The sequence below is a fragment of the Gymnoscopelus microlampas genome (genome assembly GCF_963454915.1).
Source record: "Gymnoscopelus microlampas genome assembly, chromosome: 9".
Classification (NCBI taxonomy): domain Eukaryota; kingdom Metazoa; phylum Chordata; class Actinopteri; order Myctophiformes; family Myctophidae; genus Gymnoscopelus; species Gymnoscopelus microlampas.
The window spans coordinates 34,114,334-34,136,207 of record NC_139946.1 but is presented as its reverse complement, the minus strand read 5'-3'; the positions used below and the strand labels follow the sequence as shown (position 1 = coordinate 34,136,207).

General features: G+C 41.2%; 1 protein-coding gene across 4 annotated transcripts in view; it reads right to left on the bottom strand.

Moving 5' to 3' along the window:
• The window catches only part of dennd1b (DENN/MADD domain containing 1B), a 158,487-nt gene extending 144,657 nt beyond the window's left edge, over positions 1 to 13,830 (bottom strand). For all 4 annotated transcript variants that reach the window (XM_084067680.1, XM_084067683.1, XM_084067681.1 and 1 more), the window contains exons 1-2: positions 13,581 to 13,830; positions 12,981 to 13,045 (exon numbers count right to left, since the gene is read on the bottom strand). In XM_084067680.1, the coding sequence (XP_083923806.1) occupies positions 12,981 to 13,045; positions 13,581 to 13,597 (82 nt within the window). In that variant the 5' untranslated portion in view covers positions 13,598 to 13,830. The remainder of the gene's footprint in view (positions 1 to 12,980; positions 13,046 to 13,580) is intronic.
• Between the last annotated feature and the right edge of the window lie 8,044 nt (positions 13,831 to 21,874).

Below are 21,874 nucleotides of genomic sequence, written 5' to 3'. Positions count from 1 at the left end.
CTCCAGCTGGCATCAAAACTGGTAACATTGTGTTTATGTGATCGACACACTATTCGGTTAGCTACCAGCACACCCGAAAACTGACCTGCGTGAATGAAAATAAAAAATGAAAATGAAAAATGCTGTCGACACAGCTGCTTCCCTCACATTAATAACTTCTTAAAATACACAATCAACACCCTCAGAGAATATCATGACAAAAACAAAATCTCTCAACGAGGAGAGGAGTGAGGCAGGTAAGGGAATTTACGGGTGCACTTGGGTTATAAACTCAGAAAAGCACGCTCATTCCCTCTGGCCATATGAAATAAGAGCATGCAGTGTTTATGTGCATGTGCTTGTGCACGTGTGGGTGTGCATGTGTGTGTGCGCACATGCGGCTGTGTGTGCACGGGTTTGTGTGATAACAAAGACCTCGTGGGTGAGTCACATGCTTTGCGATGACAAATGGTGAAGCAGCTCAGACCTTCACAAAGGCATCAAGATTGACCTACATTCCCTGCACTGAAAAATGGGACAGATCCCAAATTAAGGGCTGGTAGGCCTATACTGCTTGCACATAAACACCATCATATTCACAGTCAAACGCAGGGCATTGGGCGACGCAGCGGCAGATCTGATGGGAGAGAGACATGTCCCGAGGGCATGGCTGTTGACATATAAATAGTGTGGAGAGAGTCTGTAATGACAACACAGACAGTAGACCTGGGCCAATATCACTAATTCTGCTTGACTGGGGCTGGGCCATGATGCACAAATTAAGGTCTTAATGATGAGTATAAAAGTGCAGTTGTTAGGACACCATACTACTAAGGCGTGTTGTTAGAACAAGGAAGGCATGCGCTCGTTTGCGTAGTCTGGTCTGTCTACATCAGTGGTTTTCAACCTTTTTCATGCCAAGGACCCCTAAATTGATATACATTTGGCCACGGACCAGAAGCAAAGATTTTAATGAAAATGTTTCGCTTTAAAAAAAAAATACATTCAAAGATATGCAAACATTTTCAAGATTTTTCAAAAATAGCAGATCTACAAGCTCATAGCGCGGCACTCTGTGCCGTGCTATGAGCTTGTATATCTGCTATTTTTGAATAGTAGGGGTGTGCCGATACACTAATTTCACGAAACGATACGATACGATATTTGGCTCACAACTTCGATACGATTTCGATACGATACGATACGCACTTTTTTTACTATGAAAATATATGGAGGAGAAAAAAAGAAAATGCAAACAAATAATTCTGTTTTTGCATTATTCAGACATGCAAACTTGTAGCTTTTCAGCTACAATAGCCGTTTTGAATCCAAAAAAAAAAACATGTTGTCACTCTTTTCACTTCGGGGCCGTTTGCATGCCTGATTATTATGATTGTAAAAAAAAAAAAAAAAAAAAAAAAAAAAAAATTCAAAAACAATATTTTTTTTTCCCAAAACGATACATATCGTCGCGAAAACGTATCGCGATATATCGCGGGACGATATATCGGCACACCCCTATTGAATAGGCAAAGCTAAGTGGTTAAAATGATTGTGACGCTGTGTTAACTAATTTTGCTGGGGACCCCCTGGTACCCCCTCAAGGACCACTGGTTGTCCCCGGACCACTGGTTGAGAACCCCTGGTCTACATGGCAGCGGCCGTGAGTGAAGAACACCAACATGAGAATCTGTCTGGTAAAAAAGCATATAGGTCTATAACTTTGGCCCGACGATACAAAACAGAAGTATTAGCTGTCAGGTGTTCTTGAATCTTGATAACATGTTTAGTGACCACCAAGCTGGTGACAACCAAACTGGTTCAAAACATACATGTATCTACAAAGACAGTTGGTTACAGGTGAATTGATATAATGTTTTGTCAGCTTTGTTTACTTTATTATTACTTACTTATGACTTTGTAATAGCCACCTTTTTTCCTAGAACCTAAGGTTACGACATTGCTGTTTAGCGTATTAGATGGGATGTTATTTGTCTTTCGCTGCGGTTAGTCTATAGGTCAGAGGTTTTAAAAATAAGGTCCAAAGATCTCTAGATGCTCAGAGCATTTCAGGGGAGCCCTGGCAGAATGAGAAATGACTTGATTCCACTTTTATGGTATATATTACTTCAAGTGATAGAATGTGTAAGACCAGCCATTACGGTCTAAATATAGCCATGTTATGTATATGTGCACTAAATCATATGGGAAAACAGCCATATAGAGGTAACTGGGGTGAAATCCCCAAGGATAAGGTTCCCTGACTACCGGGCCGGCTAATGGATGCCTAGGAATGTCGGAGAATGCCCAATATACTACACTAAAATATATAATATACATATATACATATAATAGCGAAAATAGCCAATCTGTAAACTGACAACGAGTTTCATCATGACGAGTTGTAGATCTTGTGCTTGAAGATCTGCTATTTGCACAGAAAATGTTACTGTAACCCTAAGGTTTTCACCTGTAATGACATGCCCAAAATAGGGACGCCATGTTGAAAGTGGTTAATATCTTAACTCTGAGAGAGTGTAAAAATAGTCCCATGGTTCAATTTTCGGAGTTTTAAAAACAATGGTGATGCTTGCCTGAGTGTTATTACAAGAGAAATTGGGCCTGCTGATGTAATCTAGCCAGTGAGTACACCCAAAAACCTGTTAAATTCCTGTCTCCACAAAATCTGCTCAACATGACAACCATGAATGTCAACAGATTTTTCATCTCTGCTTTTTTATGAAATCCGATTTACCAGACTTTGGCAGATTAATAGGAGCAAAGCTACAATAAAGCAGGAGTTAGGCTAATCCTGTTCATTTGTGGGCAAAACTAGGCCACATCGGCATTACATTCATATGAGCTGGCCAATCATTGTTCTCTTAAGTCTGGATAAGTGGCCTGTGTGTGTGTGTGTGTGTGTGTGTGTGTGTGTGTGTGTGTGTGTGTGTGTGTGTGTGTGTGTGTGTGTGTGTGTGTGTGTGTGTGTGTGTGTGTGTGTGTGTGTGTGTGTGTGTGTGTGTGTGTGTGTGTGTGTGTGTGTGTGTGTGTGTGTGTGCGTGCCATCTGCTGTGCTGCTGACCTGTTAACATACATGCTGCTGGTCATCCATTCACTACACACTGCAGGCCACCAGCTTATAACCATGATGACTCAAGTGTTTTTTGGACGTTCACCAACAGAGCAAAAGCAGCCGTCAATACTGGTGTTTAAACAACACCTGATATTCCCACAGCTCATTGGAACATAAACTGTCAGTGGTGGGTAGGGTATAAATTTATTCCAAAGTGCTCGCACTCGCACGTGCGCACACACACACCACAAAAATACAAATTCGGTGAGGCTGCGAGAGAGGGCAACTATTCTAAATTCATCAAAATCATCCACTTTTAAATTATTGATCGGGTCCCTGGTACTTTCCCCCACTTTTTTGCCATGCAAAGGCAAGTCTAAAAATAGCCAATGTGAGCACCAGTTCCTAGAAGTCTTTCCATGTTCTCCCACAGTCTGGCTGCATCGGTGAATTCAGATGAGGCTCCTGCAGCTCTCACAGCTTCTGTCTCTGCCTCTCACACACACACACACACACACACACACGGGCGCGCGCACAAACACAAACACACACACACACACACACACACACACACACACACACACGGGCGCATGCCCACAAGCATGCAAGCTTGCTCTCACATACCCTATACAAAAATAATTCTACATGTGAAAATGACTATTTCCCATATGAATATTGCAATTTGTGATATTGTGAAGATGTGATATTGACTGTAAATGCACACCTTCAGTTTCTTGTAGACAGGTGCGTAGGAGGAAATATCCATAGGAAAGAAAAGAGACAACTCCTGCATATACTGGCCCTCATTTATCAGTCTAACATATAAACCAGTGCAGATCCGAGCACATGATAATATTACGACAGGGTTCACGTGTGATTCACGAGACGTTCGTATCTTGCCAATTACAGCGTAAGAATGATCAGGGGTTGATAATTGTGGTGACTGGAAACAATCATCATCTAAATATCACAGTCCTAAATATTATGGGTTTAGAGGCCTCGCCCTTATGACATGGAAGTGCAGAATATGTCCAAGAAGAGAAACTTATCCAGCCTCAAACCAGAAACTCTAATGTCACAAGTTGGCAGTCTGAAAAGTGGCATCAAAGAAAGTCCCAAAAAATGCACTATGGAAAGATCACTACTGCGGTCAACAGTGTTGCCGTCGACAACCAATCTCCAGCTGAGGTCCCCGATTAGCCTCAACCGGGGGTGATATTTACTATACTGTATCTGTATGTCTGCAATGTTCTTTATCTTTGTTCATTACATGATGAAGGTCCAACAGATATCTCTACTAAAGTTCATGAACATTTTTAAATCATGAGATTCATGACAAAAGAAATACACTTATACTGAAAGAAAAAAAATATATGTTTTGTATTGGGTGTACCGTACACTATGCAAACAAATAAGTGAAGACACACACCTACATGGTGTGTAGGTCCAGTACTACATCAGTGAGAGGAAAAGAACAGCTTTCAACACAACCAAACAACCAACACCCCCCCCCTACTCCTCTATGTTATTACTGTGTTTACAGACATCTGTACCATGGACAGATTCTCTCTCCGTCATTTCATGGCCCAGCCCTGCGTCCGTGCACGTGTGCATGCGCGTGTGTGTGCGTGTTGTGGAGTGGTGGCACCTGGACAGTCCCAATGACCTCCTCTCTCTCCCTGTAGGGCCCGTCTGCCCCTGTCACAACTCGTGAAAATGGAGGTACGAGAGGGAGAGAGAGCTACAGAGATGCAAAAGAGAAAATGAAAAAGAGCCTAAGAGCAGTTTCATCAGAAAACAGCAGAGCTGTTAGAGTGAGGTGAGTCCTCTTAGACAGATGAAGCAGTTACACAACAGGCCTTGCCCTGCCTTTCCAGTTGCCACAATTTGACAGCGTTTGTAAATTTGCTGTCAGCCAGCAAAGGACAGGATGAACTCATAATCGTACATCCAAATAAAATATGGCAATGATCTACCCACTCGCAAGCATTTTCATTGCACCTTTTTCGATTAGATAAACTGGCAGTGATATATGAAAACTATTTCCATGCATGAGGGTGTGAGGGCCTTCCACATTATGAGAGCAACATTTCAAGTTACGTATTTGATCTGTTTAATTATCAACAGCATCTACCCAGGTTCATTCTACAGTTGCGTAAGAAAAAAGGCTTGAGAGCACTCACTACAACCTCTTAAAAACAAGAAATGAAGCAGTCATATGATACCGGCTTGTGGCAAACTAAAACCCTTTTTCAAGGGTTTTAGCTTGCCACAAAAACAACCCAAAACAATATATATTAAAGGTTCACCCAAACAATTTCTTATTTTCTATCAATTACACACTCCATGAAGCCTTGAATTCATGGAGATTTTTTTTGATTTTGTTGCATTCCTGAGCCAACAATTTGATTACCAGCGGAGTCTCCGGTAGGAGACTCAAAGAGTCTCCTTTGTGTCTCCTACCGGATGCATACTTCTTTATTATTATCATCAAATTATTGCCTTAGAAATGCAAAACCAAAAAAATCTCCATGAATTCAATGCTTTATGGGGTGTGTAATAAGATAATTAAGTAATGTTTTGGTGCCTTTCACATCTAAAGCTCACTAGTGGATTTATTCATGCATAGGCACAAACAATCCAACATCTAAGTGTAAACATAAACAAAAATAACTACAACTACTAGGCTTCTAATAATAAATACAGTTTTTAATAACAAATTCAACTCCTTTGAACACTGTAGCCTGAGAGGACGTTCAGGTGAATGTGTTGCACTGACTGATTCAGTAACTCAGTCAGTGACATCTTACGCCCGTTCAGAGTATGGGAATGGATTTCGGACTTAAAGGACAGCCAATGAGGAGAAAGTGGTGAGAAAGTGATGAAAAAGTCACTGCTAGCGCAAAGACTGACAGGGGCCAGCTTGCGCTTCACACAAGCTGGTAAAACTAGTCAAAACTGTCCCTGAATGGAATGCTGACAGGTGACAGGGTGCTACAAATGAGTCCCGACACAAACAAAAGAACAAGGCTGTGGTACACAAAGAATAGCAGTAACAATGGCTGGACAAATATGTAATCTACCCAAAATCAATACAAATGGACCTTTACTTGCTTATAACTTAGTGGGTAATATGTATGGAGAGTGTGATGCTGAAGGAAAAACTCATACAGAATTAATGATGTCCTGAAAACTTAATGAAATTCCAGCCATAATTAGTGAACATCATTGCATGAATGTCTCAGTTTAAAAACAAAATCGTGTACATTGCCAGTTAGGCTATTGTTTAATTAAGACGTTAAGATACAACCATGTGAAGAAATGGAAATATTTGAAGAGACAACAGTCAGCTCTGTTTTGGAATATATTTTCACTTTGATTCCTGTGGAAATATTAAGTGCACTGACTAAAGAAACAGGCAAAAGTACAGATAAGAACAGCTAGAACTGTCTGGCTAAGGCAGCTACTGACCTCTACCCTCAATGCAGACAAAAAGAAGTTTGCTACTGAAAGTTGGACTGTTGGTCAAACAAGATCCGCAGACACACTCGAAGAGAGAATGGAGTGGGAGGGGACTTCTCAAAGTTCACTCACACTGTGTGTGGTCATTAGATATCATAGCAGGGGGAAGTTATCAGACTTCCTAAATTCTTCTCAGAAACAGGGAAAAAAAGAAGACACTGAGTGAGATGATATCTTGCTCTCTGTAAGGGAGCCAATTTAGCTAAGTTAAATGGGCAAGACAAGAGAGAAAGGCAGAAGGGCCGAGAGAAATAGAAACAAAGTGTGAGACCCAGGGGTGCTCCCAGGAGTGTGAGTAGAGGAGTGTGGCCTCTCTAATGACCAATCAACACCCTCCTAGCTGCCGTGGCATCTGCTAGCCCTCCAATGGCCTCCCGCCTGAGTGTGAGCCCGTCATGACCCCCACACACATGCCGCAGCCAATCAGATTGCAGAACTGTTGTTCCCGGGTCAAGGAGCAATTTTGACATTTTGCAGAATGTCAGTGTTCAACCTTTTCTAAAAGTTCTACTACACAGGCATTTTGCTCTGCGAATACCAAGGGTGGAGGGTGGGTGTATGGGCGGGGGGGGGGGGGGGGGGGGGGGGGGGTGTAAGGAGAAAAACAGCATAGCTGTATCTGTGAAAATGGAATATCACAGTTCTGCTTGAGGGGCCTACAGCAGAGAGGGAAGCAGATTGATAACGAACTAGCTAGCGGGAGGTGACACTTGGAGACCTCCGGGTCTCAGTGTGAATGTTCTTGAGGAACAGAACAAAAGTAACTTTTCGTAATTGGTGCATTGGAGCAAGTGAAGTTAGAAGGCCATGTGAATCAAAAGCAAAATGCTCCCAACTACTGCTTTCTGGTCCCTTTCATTCTATCTGTAGGAAACAAGAAAAAAAGCAGATGTAAGTGCATCAATATGGAGCGCATTTTAATACCCGCAAAGAGCTGTCTAGGGATATCGAGGCTGACAATGAACTTGTCAATACTCTCATGAAAAATGTGACATATGTTCAATGGTAACTGATAAGCCTACGCTGTCACAACACAAAGTGGCACAACAATGTGATCAAAGCCAGATGAAAACATTGACAGTTTTGCTGTGTTTTTTTAAACGGCAAATCGTTCCCCTAATTGCAGCACAAATGCCGTTGTAAAATTGATATGCTGATCTATTAACTTTATTGCTTTGTTACTAGGAGCAATCTGGCTGGAGGGAGCGGGAGAGGACAGGTAGCATCTGTCCCCACCTACTGCCTTGGCAGCGCTAGCGTCATCTGCTAGCTTTGGCAGCATCTTGGAAACACATCAATATGGCTCTATGTAGCCAGGGCCGCTAGTAGCTAGCATGCCAGTCACGCTCTCAGGCAACGCACGCTCGCTCCTGAGCATCCAAAGTGAACAGAGCCAACTGAGCAGAGCTCGGCTGGGGCTGAACAGGGAGGCCAGGTCTCCGTGGACAAGCATGGGGGAAAAAAGGGCCGTGTCTGTCATCTGTGGTTAGAAATGTGGAGCCAAATCCCGAGTTGAACACTGCTGCCATTCTACCCAAATGCATGCCTTTTTTTCAGTACAGCTTATTTTATTTCATTGTTCTCATGCAATCTCCACTAATAGCAAATGTGTTATTGAGTGACTCAGGGACCACTGCTTCGAGGAGGCTACCAAAATGCCTTCTAATAGATTAATAATAATAACACATTATAACAAAATGCTATATGACAGACAGTTAACCCATTCAACCCAGGAACGCATCTGTGTCATTTTAGCTATAACCATTATTTTATACTTTGACTATTCAAAAATAGCAGATATACAAGCTCATAGTGCGACACTGAGTGCCGCACTATGAGCTTGTAGATCTGCATTTTGTTTTTTATCGTGAACATTTGTGTGCAAATCTGAATATATATATTTTTTTTTTTGTAACCTTTGTACATTTGTAACTCAGATGCTTCCAGGGGGTCCCTGGAATGAAATCATTTGAGATGGGGGTCGGCGGCCAAATACATATCATTTTGACATCACCTTGACATGGAAAAGGTTTGCGCACCACTGATACAGCAACATTTTTCAGAAACCTGTTAGGATTTAGAAGACATTTGTAGATGTGTTCACGGATTGAAAGGGTTAAAGTAATGGTCTTACTTGCGGCACGGATATAATGTAGCTACCTTGCTTCCATGTTCAGCCAAGGGGGAAAAAATAGCAACTAACTGCGGGAGAAATAAGCCGGACATTGTCCAACAGGCTCACACTGATAACGTTGCCAAAGTTAAGGATCCAAAATTGCATGGCTAAAACTCGACACTCGTAAACTAAAATAGTATCCTCCTCTACCAGAGCAAGAAGCAAGCCATTAGCTTGATCTGGATTCCTGTACGTCAGATTTGAACTACAGCCTATGAGGTCATCCAGCTACAACAACGCCACCCATGGATGAGTGGTCATCCTGAGAGGCTGGATGCCCCTGTTGGCTGAACATCAGAAAGGGCCAGGCTTCTTATGAAACCCTGCTAACAGTGGTCTACTTGAGTGACAGGGTAAGTGAGGCAGGCCCATACACTGTAGGCACTTTGCAACAGAGTAGAACACGTTAAAGTTGCTACAGTATACAGCTCACAGCTTTAGGCTGATTGTCATTGTTGCTGCAGTGTACAAAGTGTGTTTACTGGAAGAAAACCAAACTGACATTACAAAGTGTATCGATATGCTTGGTTTCTGTTCTCCTATGCTATGTTTAACCTGACATGGCTCAGTCACTGAATATCAGACTCAGCTTGTGTCTTCATATTCAACACTCAACAGTGAGCTTATTAAGAGTCTTGGAGTCTATTTTTATTTGCCATTTTCATTTGCTAATTATTTATATTTATACTGTTTATTCAACAGTATTTTAGTTCCTTTGTTGTTTTGCTTTTCTGTGAAAAATTAATACAATTTCATTATTACAAAAGAGTCTTGGAGTCAGACTGAGATAAGGGTTTAACCTCTTTGTTTGAAGTTTCACGTACAGAATTCCTGCACATTCTACTCGTCATTGATCTGACTCAAACTCAAACTAACCAGCCTGAAACAACGTACTATAAAAAGAAGCCCCGCTGCCTGTGTGCAGACATGCAAGTGCCTCAGTGGATTTTTGGAGCTCACCGAAACAAATGCAAACCCCTGTTAACACAGGAAACAAGGTGCTCTGGTGGTGTAGTGGTAAGATACCACCACAGAGTATAGTGGTTCTAATCCATCGCAATGCATCCGGTTTGGCAGTGTCTATATGAACAAAATTGGTCTGTGTTCACGGCAGAGTCCTGCAACGGGGGGAGTACCCAAGGATATCCGACGTAAGTGAGTTCTCGCGCGTGGCTATATATGGAGCGCTCGCTCTTCACTTGACAAGCAGATTTCTGAACGAACCTGACCACTGAATGTACCGCTATTGTTGAAGGCTGCTATCTTGTGTTAAAAGCATTTTAAGCATTTTAGGAGAGGGTGATATTTATCGCTGTACGTACTCCTACGGCTGGGGCAGCACCTGTCGGCAGGGAATGTTGAAAGGGAGGAGTAGGACGGAGGCGCTACGTCCTCCCGGTGGGGGCTCCTCACTGGCAGGTGAGCCAGTACGATACACTAGCGGTGGCAACGCAGTAATGTGTGGGGAGGAATTAATAGGCATTAATAGGAAACGACTACATTGAAAGAAAAAAGGGGTAAAAATAATCAGATACTCAAAACACAGGAGGTAGCGGAAAAGGTGCTTTGAAAGGTTACAAGGTTACATATTCTCTAATATGTCTGTGCCATATTGGCTCAAATGTACAATCAACCTTTAGTTGACTTTTTCACAGAGATAGATCAAAGCCAAGCAGTGCAAACCCCCCTTTGCACTTAAGACTGGCAGCAAGCTGTGACACACAGGGTGTTAGTTTCCTGGAAGCACAGCACAGCACAGCACAGCACAGACAGGATGTGGTGAGAACGGGCAAAGCGCTGCTGTGACATCAGCAAATCCTGAACGGCACACACCTAACTTTCAGATCACTCAAGGAGGATACCCTTTCACAGGCCATTTTTCAACATAGGGTAATGTAAGGTAGATGGCAGCGCACGGCAGTGGGAGTATAGAACAACTCAACTGGGAGAACTGGGAATCAAAATCACTCTATTCATCACGACGCTGCACTTAAAATATAATTAGTAACCACCTTGCCGGGAGAAATGAAAAGATACTGTATGAGCAAAGTGAAACCATAGGCCACTTCTCCAAATGGTTAGACCTAAATGTTCCACTCTGTGTTGCTATGACAATTTAATTATAGCCTATGTCGGACATTACTGTGGGCTATTATTTGTTTGCCTCCATGCAGCAATGAGAAGATAAAGTGTGAATATGATGTGCCTTTTTGGCTGCGCCTCTACGTTTTGGCAGTAGGAGAAACGGGTCTAGTTTGTGGTGAGTGATTGAAGAGGTTTCACAGCCTGGCCAAAGCCTTTCTGGTGTGACTCATAGCAGTAACTCTTGTGAGCTCATATCAAAAGTGTATGAAACGTAGAATGACAGAACTGAGACAAAGTGTACAGTGCACATGAGAAAGGTCAGATGTTGTGGCTTAATGCACCTGTAGGCCTACAAATCTATTATTCACACACAATCCATCAATTCACTTTGAGTATAATGATGCGAGCACATGCAAAGCACAGTTTATGGATTAAGTTGTGACATTCAAAAGCCATATCATTTCAAATCCCTCGTACCTCAGACACAGGAAGTTTGAAGAAAGGGAAATTGATCTAATAACTACGGAAGAAGTGGCTCAGCCCTTATTTGGTTATCTGAAACCACTCCTTTTAAAGCAAACAAGGCATCCAAATCATAAGCCTCAGCTGGCAAATATTATACAGTGACATCTCCTGAGATTTCTTCCATCATGTCTACTTCCTGAATGCCACGGTTCTGTTAGCCAATGAGGATTTGGTACAGTGTAGTGGCAGGAGGACTGTCCAATGCCGGAACAGACTGGGTGTGCTCCATTTGCCCTAAGGGGTGTGTGTACATACATATAGCTATGAAGCCGTCCTCCTGAGAGAAGGAGTCCGGATATGAGCCTGACCCTGGATCAGACATGGGGGGAAGTCAGTTATTACAGTATAGGCCGGTGGTTTATGAGTATGGTTTTAAATCTAATATCAGAGCAACGTCCAAGGATAACTTTTCCCTCTATATGGTCAACTCAGCAGCTGCACAAGTGACCCGTCCACAGCACACCTCTTTAACGTCAAAACCGAGTGGGGAAAACAAGAGAGCCGGTGTAATATGCAGCACAACTGTTTTTGCATGATATTCGACTTAAGGGTGACACTGGATATTGATGTGAAATATAGGTTGTTTTGATTCCCATATTCATAACGCAGGAATACATTGTTGTTCTTCAGTGGCCAACATCATTTCCTGGGTTAGCCTCAACACTCAAGTTTCTGTCCAGGCTTGCATGCTGCTGCAGCTGGAATGTTTGACCATCGCAACGCAAAACAGCTAGCCTAATGCTACTTGCTGACCATACCGCAGCAGAAACTTTCCAAAACTGCCTGGGTCACTGCTCGGTACCCAGGCTTTTTCTGCTAGAGCAACATTGCCTTCAATGGTTAGGTCTGATACAACAGCTTATAATTTGATGATAGCATAGTGTTGATGTGTAACTGGGCTTGTTGAAACCATAAATAAATGATGTGCGTTTTGCATCTTTTTTTTTTACATCTGTTGAATAAAGACGTCTAAAAGATGCCTTGGTGTTATACCTTTAAAAAAATATGATCTTGTCCTTTCTTAGGTTTTCTAAGGCATACAGCAGAACACATACACCTGTAATAACACACCAGGTATAATCATTCCCTTCACTTTGAGAGGAATGACTCAGACATCCAAAGATTTTATGAAAGTATAGCTTTCTGACACAAGTTACCTGAGACTTGTGCTGGAGAACAGCATTAAACAGACTAAATACTGCTTCTGCTATAGCATATACTATTCAGACTACACACCATTATCAGTGAACACTGTAATTATTATTACCCACCACAAACAGTCATTTTTCAGATATGTACCATACAAAGAGTGACAAACACATGGGAGTTTCTTTTCAATTACGGTCCCAATGACAATGTCAGCGTAAAATGTATTATGTATAATGTTCAGTATGTTTAAAATCCTGCCCTGGAAAGGTTCTAAAACAGGACCACAATGGAAACAAGCCCCTAGGGCTTTTTCTTATCCTTTTAGCAATGATTGTAAAATCGTACCACTGTACTATTTGCAAACTTAAGCATTTAATCAATCAATCAAAAACACAAAGCAGAGAGAAATTTTAATTCAGACAATACTAGTCATTGATAAGTCTATTACTAGGGTGTCACTGAGTTACCTACCCTCATGTTCAGATGCTGGACATGCCACCTGTAGAACGAAATCAAATGTTCTTTCTGGATCCAACCTGAAATGAAAAGGAACAGCTTTTACGGTGTGTTGTGTACGTGTCACTCTGTCTGTCCATATAGGCAGCGTCAGTCAGTAGCTAAGGTCACTAGTGAGAATTGAAATTGAGTGGTTTTAATTCAGCATTGTAGTAACTGGTAAGCTAATGTCACAAGGTGATCCATCCATCTTCATATAGACAACAAACTTATAACGGTCTAAACTCGGGGCCAGCCAGCAGCAGCAGAGCTCGCTGGGTGAATTGGGTGAATGCAAGCCGGGGTTTGCTTGGCTAGCAGAGCTGCTAATTCGTGGTCAGCCACAGACAGCAGCTCAGCAGGCTGACTGACCCAAATGCTGCCGAGCCAGCTGGCCTGCCTGCTAATTCCACTGTCTCAACATTGCGTGTGAAACATAACATTCCTTCATCCACACACACACTAACACCGTGCTGCTAGCTGCTATTAGCTCCACGTTGGGTCTATTATCCTACTGGTTCGTACAGAAAGCAAAGCGATAGAAGGGGAGAAAAAGAAAACAAACTGGTGTCTTACTTTATCCTGCTGTCCATGGTTTACAACAACATCGCGACAGGCTGTCCGCAGCGCGTCGGTGTCCAGACTACACTGTACTTTACGGTCCGAAGCTATGTGGATAATACCTTCCGTTAATAGCGGCGACAATGTGCCTGAGAGGCTGAATAATGTAAACGGATGCAATGTATGTCGTTCTTATTGAGTGTGTGTGCTGTAGAAGTGGCCCCGTTTCACTTCCAGCTATGCCCGATCCCTATACGCTGGTATGTGTATTTCCCACAACAAACACACTCCAGGAAGTGCTGTCAAAGATTTAGTGACGTCATCATCATGTCTTCTGAATGATGATGAGCACCTTGCTGTTGGGGGGGGGGGGGGGGGGGGACTCCACTTCAGCAGAATAACAACCAGTGGTGGAAAAATAACTCAAATTCTTTACTTAAGTAAAAGTATCAATACTGCAATGTAGAAATACTAAAGTAAGTAGAGTAAAAGTACAAGTAAAAGTCCGGAATTAAAATGACTGGAGTAAAAGTACTGGTATCAAAGTATTGGTATTAACTATTAAAATGTACTTAGATCTTAGGGTACCAAAAGTAGAAAGTGCTCATCATGCACAATGTCCCATGTCACAAGTTTTCAAATGTATGAAATGTGATGTCTAAAACTCTTTTGAAAATAGCAGATCTACAAGCTCACAATGCATCGTGATGCAACGCATTGTGAGCTTGTAGATCGGCTATTTTCAAATGGCTGAAGAGGTTAATGTATGTTTTTTTTAATAATAATCAAAATCTACAAAGTAAATAGTAACTAAAGTTTTCAAATAATTGTACTGGAGTAAAATATTTGCCTCTGAGATGTAGTGGAGTGGAAGTAAAAGTACTGAAATTTGGAAATACTCCAGTGGAGTAAAAAATACCTCAAAATTGTACTTAGGTACAGTACTTGAGTAAATGTACTTAGTTACTTTACACCATGATAACAACAAACTTCATGAAGCACATAAAATCTATGATTAATGGTTTAATATGTAATGTGCATTGATTGAGTTGAATTGTAGCGTTATTACAGTATTATGACTATCAGTACAGGGGGATGTTCATATTTTACACTCAAGCTGAATAATATGCCATACTGTATGTGTATGCAACACATGGCTCATTAAGATGCTGAGTCACTGACCAGTTTATTTGCATTAAGGAATGATTATATTTGTCCCATGGTAAATTGAAACTCAATGGCTTAGATGTGCTTCTCTCTTTCTTTCTTTCTTTCTCTCCTCCAGAGAATCTGTCTGGATCAGAGCCAATTTTCTTCAGGCTGACTGGGAGGTAATTAAGTGGCAGCAGACTGGGGCAGGCTGTCTCAGGCACCCTTATGAAATGATAATGGCAGGTCCATTGCCTTTTCTTAAATAAGAAAAAAGAAAAACATGCTCGCACCCACACACAGGTTTTGATACCTGGAAAAACAGTGAATCCTGCACCAAAACATGAATTTGGAGTAAACTAAATTCTAACTTTAGAAAAAAATATAACAAGTGCTTCCTTTATTTGTCCTCCCCTTGTCTTCACCTTATCTTACACCTAATTTGTTCATTTTGGGGATACTCTTACATTGCCAATGGCAATTTCACCTTTAATATGGATGGTGTTTGCTATATATTATAGAAGTTGTGTTCAAAGCACATCCTTAATTTATATTTATATATTTCTAATAATAAAATGATTTTAGAGTAAACACAATGGATGTAGGCCTACATGAAAATATGGTCAGGTATAGGCTACATTATAGGGTTATTATAAAATAGCTGCATATTTGTATTCCTTGGCCTATAGGGTAAGTAACTTTACACAGAAAAGTTGACAATATAACGATGTACAGAATGGTTCAAATTCAAGAGGTACAAGCATATTTATTATGCGAGGGGGTGTAATAATAATATTGTTGTGTCTATAAGTAAAAATGTTCACAGAATGTTTTGACCAGCAATGTGCAAGTTGTCTGGGGGAGAATTGACCCCCATGATGTCAGTCAGAAGACACGTCATGTTTCATTAGCCAGAATGCAGGACTTGACACATAATCAGTGGTAGCTTGCAGCAGTAGATAACCTTGAGAAGGCCATTAATGTCCACTCATCAACCTCACAGAGCTCAGTCCAACCCATCATACTATTTTGTATAGCCTATTTTCCAGTATTAACCTGTATGTTGTTTAAATCAGAGGGATCTGACTAGCAGTGCCAAGCAATAAGCTATAATATTCATAAATCCTTCATTCATCATGTCAGAAACCTGGAAATTTGCCTGCATGTGTTGACTTTATTGTGATTATTGCAGCATCCCAGGCTGTTAGTGCTGAGGGGGATTCCCCAGCATGCGTCGGGTGCCCACCCACTGCCCACAAATTGATGTTCTTTGTGTTATTGTGTTGTTATTTACCATGTGAATCTGTTGTGGGGATTTATGTGTGATTAATGTTCGTTTAACCATTGTTTTATGTGTGCGTAATTGGGACAAAACCCTGAACAAGAGGGTTAGCTGCTGTTAACACTCTATCCCATTTCTGTGCTGTGTGAGTTGGTTTGGTAGGCTATGTTTACAAATCAAAGAGTAATCCTATAAAAAAGTCACCATGACTACTTCTTTGGATCAGCAACACAATTAGCCATTACACCATCATCATCATCATCATCATCATCATCATTCTTCTTCTTCTTCTTCTTATTATTATTATTATATTATTATTATTATTATTATTATTACATAATAAATTGGAGAAACACTATACATACATACAGAGAAATTATCAACTTTGCAAAGGCTTATCCCAAGCTAACATGTGCAAACTGGCTAACAATTTCTGACAGCAAATGCACAATTCTTATGGTTGTGTGAAGTTAGATTTCCCTCAGTTGCAATGTAACAGCTCCGTGTACACATCGTTTCTCTTCCCTTTTAATTGTACATACATTATTTTGTTTTGATTGAATTTTTGCTTTGGTAATGAAAACGTATGTTTTCTAATGCCATGATGCCAATAAAGCCCTTTGAATTGAATTGAATTGAATGCAAAACCTATACAGTATTTTGTGTAGTAGCTGCTTTACAACGGTAGAGGCACTGTGTAAATCATTAGGCAATACTATGGTATGGTCACATGTCAAGAGAGAGGGACAAGAGTAGAGGAAGCTGGAACCAGCGTAAATGTTGTCTCCCGGTTGCACCGATATATAACTCTATGGTTGCACCCCTCGTTCATTTATTTTGGGGTATTTTTCTGCATGTGGTCTTTAGACAAAGTTTTCCCCGTGGGTTTCATTGTCACGGATGGGTCAGAAGCAGCATGATGTTACACAGTAACGACGACAGATAGTGTATATTTGACCGACCGAAACATCATGCAACATCAGATGTTCGCTGACTCTTGTCATTGAAAAAAATGTTTATCCAAAGTCTCCCGAACAACCCGTTTGTCAGCAGATTCATTTTCCATCCACAACTTTATAAACGACTTGTAAGCATGTCGATACAGAAGCTCTCGGAAGAAAACTCAAAGCCATTGTTGATAAGCAACAGGACGTTACAGAGCAATAATACCGAGCAGAATGAGACCAATGAGTTCAATGAAGTGGTGACCAGTGTCATGTGTGTTGACATGGACCACGCTGGACAACACTTCACCGAGGACGAGCTGGCCATTTATAACTTACACCGAGAGGCATGTGAGGTAAGACAAGAGGAAAGGTGCAGAAACATTATTTTGCAGTGGTGGTAACTAAGTACATTTACTCGAGTACTGTGCTTATAAGTTTAATTTTGAGGTATTTCTTTTACTTTACTGGAGTATTTTCAATGTTCAGTACTATTACTTCTACTCCACTATACATCTCAGAGGCAAATATTATACTTTTACTCCACTACAATTATATGAAAACTTTAATTACTTTGTAGATTTAGTTTACTTTATGTATTTCTGCTATTTGAAAATAGCCGATCTACAAGCTCACAATGCCTTGCATTAGAAGGCATTGTGAGCGTGTAGATTTGCTATTTTCAAAAGATCTTTTAATACATTTTGAACCTAAGTAGTAAAACATCTGAGTAGTTTTTACATCACTGAGAAAGATTCTGAAACATTCTTTTGTTGGATTCTGAGCTCGTTTTTATTTCCCTGTCTAGTTGTCAGTCCAATGCATTTTCTGCTTGAATGGAAATATTTCCTAGTCAGAATGCATTTGCACACAGACAGAACTTGGCTATTCTGCCCATAGTGAAGAGTTGAGCTCTATATAGTAATAGACTAGTTATTCACAGGTTTTATACTATTGCTGAATAATAATAGCATTGTAATACATATGGTATATCTCAGATATACCATATGGTATAAATATGGTATATGGTATAAATATGGTATATTTCAGATATTATATATGTATTATATATGTATTACAATGCTATTATTATTCAGAAATAGCATAAAAACTGTATAATAAAGGAATTCACTTGTCATGACAGGTATAATATCTGTCATGGCTAGTGAATTCCCTTTTTCTTTTTTCTTTTTTTTTGTGAATTCCTTTATTCACTTAAAGGGGAAACATTTCTCCATCACCACCATATCCAACAAGTCTTTGTGTAGTCCTTTAAACAAACATGATTACTGAGCTCTCCCACTGAAATGGTTGTGGTGGTGCCATTATTTGTAAATGCCTTTGGGGTTTTCTGCACTAAATATTGTGCCTCCGACTGTGCTTGAAGTTGAAGCAAGTTGGCCACGACCTGGGGAGGTCTGGGTGGTAAAAGCACAATGCATGGGGGAGTGCCCGGCTATGCCAGCTTCACTATGTGGCTCTGCAATGCCATGTGAAATGACAGGCCATGTCACCAAAGACCCTGGGGCCTTTTTCCTTTGTGGCCTGTCAAAGCTCACCGGCTAGTGGGTCCTCAGTTTGAAACAGACTGAGAGATGACATTTTCTAACTTCCAAAGCAGTGGCAGATAGTTCAGTGGGTTTACCGTACAGAAGGTGTTAGTGTGTCTGTATACAAGGTGGGTGTTTAGTCACAAGCAAAAGGCACTTGAAAATGTATGTTTGTTTTTTGTTATAAGCATCCAGTGCCTGTACATCCTATGTTGTATATTAATACACAGTATTTGTGAAATTTGGCTTATTAAATATTGCAGACATCCCCTGATTGAACTGTGCGCCACCAGCCTACATCTTTTTCTGTGCATAGGCGTCATGTATTTTCCATTTTCCTTCATGGCTCAACACAATGTCTTACCTGCGTATGTACAGTACGTGGGTTTTTTGCGTGTATTTCATTTGAATAATAATATCCATTATGTCCAGGCAAAGAAGAGGATGTATGTAGACCCAGCCAGCGGGTATAAGGTGTTCACAGCATATGCTCACCTGCAGCGGAGGAAATGCTGTGGCACTGCATGCAGACATGTGAGTTCTGTTCCATTTGTCACATTCTGTCATGTTCTCCTCTACTGTTGTCCATTCCGTGCTGTGTTCGTCTGTTCTGGGCTGGCTGTTTGATTCCGCTCTGTGTTCTGTGCTGTAGTGTGCTATACAGTACTGTTCTATTTTTTCTTTTCTTTTCTGCACGGTTTTGTATTCTGCTTTACACTATTCTTTACTGTCAAGTTCAGTTTTGTGCATGTCTCACTGTCCTGTGCTATAAATCCCTACGCCCACATATTTAATCGTTTAAATATTAACCCAAAAACCCCCGAAAAAAAACCAATATTTTACTATATATACTAATACTATTTTAGCTATTTGTTGTAGGTCTTGCTTAATTATTTATGTATTTACTTTTTTCTACCATAGTATTATAGTTTTCACTTTCTTTCTCTCATATGCTATATATTTGTCATCTTTTTTTCTTCTATGTGAGAGCAGTGTAACATTGTGAACATACCTGGCATAACTGATACGGTTTATTTATTTAATTTTGTCCTTCTCTCATCCCCAGTGTCCATACGGCCAAATCAACGTGAAAGAACCAGCGATGAGGAAAAGGTTTAATTCTCTGTTTTATGTATAGACTCAGGTGAAAGCCGAAAGTTAAATATATGGGGCCTGTTTTGAATGGAACACATCACATGTAGCCTGTCTTCTGCCTGTCGTTATTTTGGACTGCTTTGAGAGTCATTTTTTAGCAGCATACTAAATGATGAAATATGGAGTAGTGTCTGTGCAATACCCAACTCCTATGAATCACAACTATTCTCTAGATTATTTTTATTCTCACAAGATAGGAGAGAAGGGAGGAGGGATCCATTTGCTAGAACCTCATCCTCATAGTAAAATAGTGACATTGTACAGTCATTTTGCCTTGAGTGTCCAATGAAATATCAACGTGTCCATGTTTTCCAACAGTATTTAATATCTTTTTCCATTTGGATTACAAATAGATTTACCAAGGTTGTGGGAGTATGGAGATGAAAACTTTATGTTCATTTAAGATCTTCGCCCCCAAGATAAAGGCCGTATAGGCGATACTAACCGCAGATAGTTGGATGTTGATAGTTGATAGTTGTTGTTGATGTTGATAGTTGAAAGAGCACATGCTGTGCTCTTTTACTTTGCCTTTTCTTGTTATTTCTTTCTCACAATTGTACAAATGCATGAATATTAGCTTCATTTACTCCACTCGGTGAGTAACTGAACTGTCTACCTTTGACTGAAGTGCAATGATGTTAAAAATAGGCAGGGCCAAGGGTCAGGGCTCACACTTGGCTGCGCTGCATTTACACCACTTGATGGAATCAGGCTGTTAACAAACATGCCATGGACATCAACAGCCTCCCTCCCCACTGGACTTGCAACTCAGCCTCCTGGCAACACTTGGCTCCAGCACAGCTCCCTGCGGCGGCTCCCCTGAGCCACAGCCTAATGAACTCTAGGCCCCTCTCATCCCAACACTGCAATAGATCAGCCCATATTCACATGCATGTGCATACAGTCATACACACACACACACACACACACACACACACACACACACACACACACACACACACACACACACACACACACACACACACACACACACACACACACACACACACACACACATACACACACACATACACATACACATACACACATACACTGTAGGCCTACACTCCCAAAACACCCTGTGGCTCATAATAGGCTCATATAGAATAAGGGTTTGACTAAACGCTGTACACTTTGTAGCCTACAGAGACAGAACAAGGAAAGGTCAACCACTCATATCTCACTACCTGTGCGTGCAAGAGTAAAAAAAAGAGAAGAAATGTGCATCTTTATTTTATGATTGCATGTAGGTAGGCAGCGCAATGCCCTTGGGCGCTCTAGCTGCGAACCTGCCACACACACTTGACTGTCTCCGCTTGATTGGGCAAACAGCGTTGGGATGAGTGAGTGTGTCTGCCATGGAATTCTGTCGCAGCCGCCTACTGGCACGGCCACAGTTTTCCCCGGCAGGTGGGTCCCAAAGGCAAGTGCTTAGTGATCGGAGCAAAGCCCTGTGAGCGGCTACAAGGAGATTCATGATCCCAACAGTGCTGGGGAGGACAGGTTCGCGGGGACGCATCGTCAGGCGGGATGAGAGGCGAATTTATTTGGTGGAATTTTGAAGCGAGGCAGCGGAGCGTGCGGAAACAACATTTCTACACTGGAATGGTGAGGGTGTCACACTCATCAAGTACCTGGGCCCGCCTGCCTGCCGTGGCTCTCACAGTTTTGCCTAGGGACTTGTCTGTCACATTAAAGTAGATGCATTGCCATTCAGGGCCTTGGCGGTCCCGCAGCCTGACCATGAAATAGGCCAACTTTCATGTCTGCCTCATCCCTCCACGTCTTCCCACTCCAGTGATGGCACAGTTTGAGATTTTTTTTCCCCCTTCGTTTTCTAGCCTAGCAGTTGGTGACTGAGTCGCAAACAGCACAGCAATCCCTTTAGACAGATTTCTGGAGAAATTCACTTAGGAAATACAAAAACAAGGGGGGAAGGGATTTGCCCCGTCCTCTCAATTACTAAGTCCGATCTTCATGTTATTGAACCCATTTACCAACAATAATGCTTGGCTGAGCCTTATTATATTGTGTAAATCCTCAAAATGGGGATATAAATTCTGCAATGTCTCTACTTTTGAAGCTGCTGAAGCTACTTTTGAAGCTGCTGAAAGACAGTTAGATAAATGATATTGTTATGAATATCAACAATATGGTCTAAACATCATTATAGGCCTGTCATAATTATAAGTTACAGATGGTATTCACTTCAATGGAACACTTTAATGT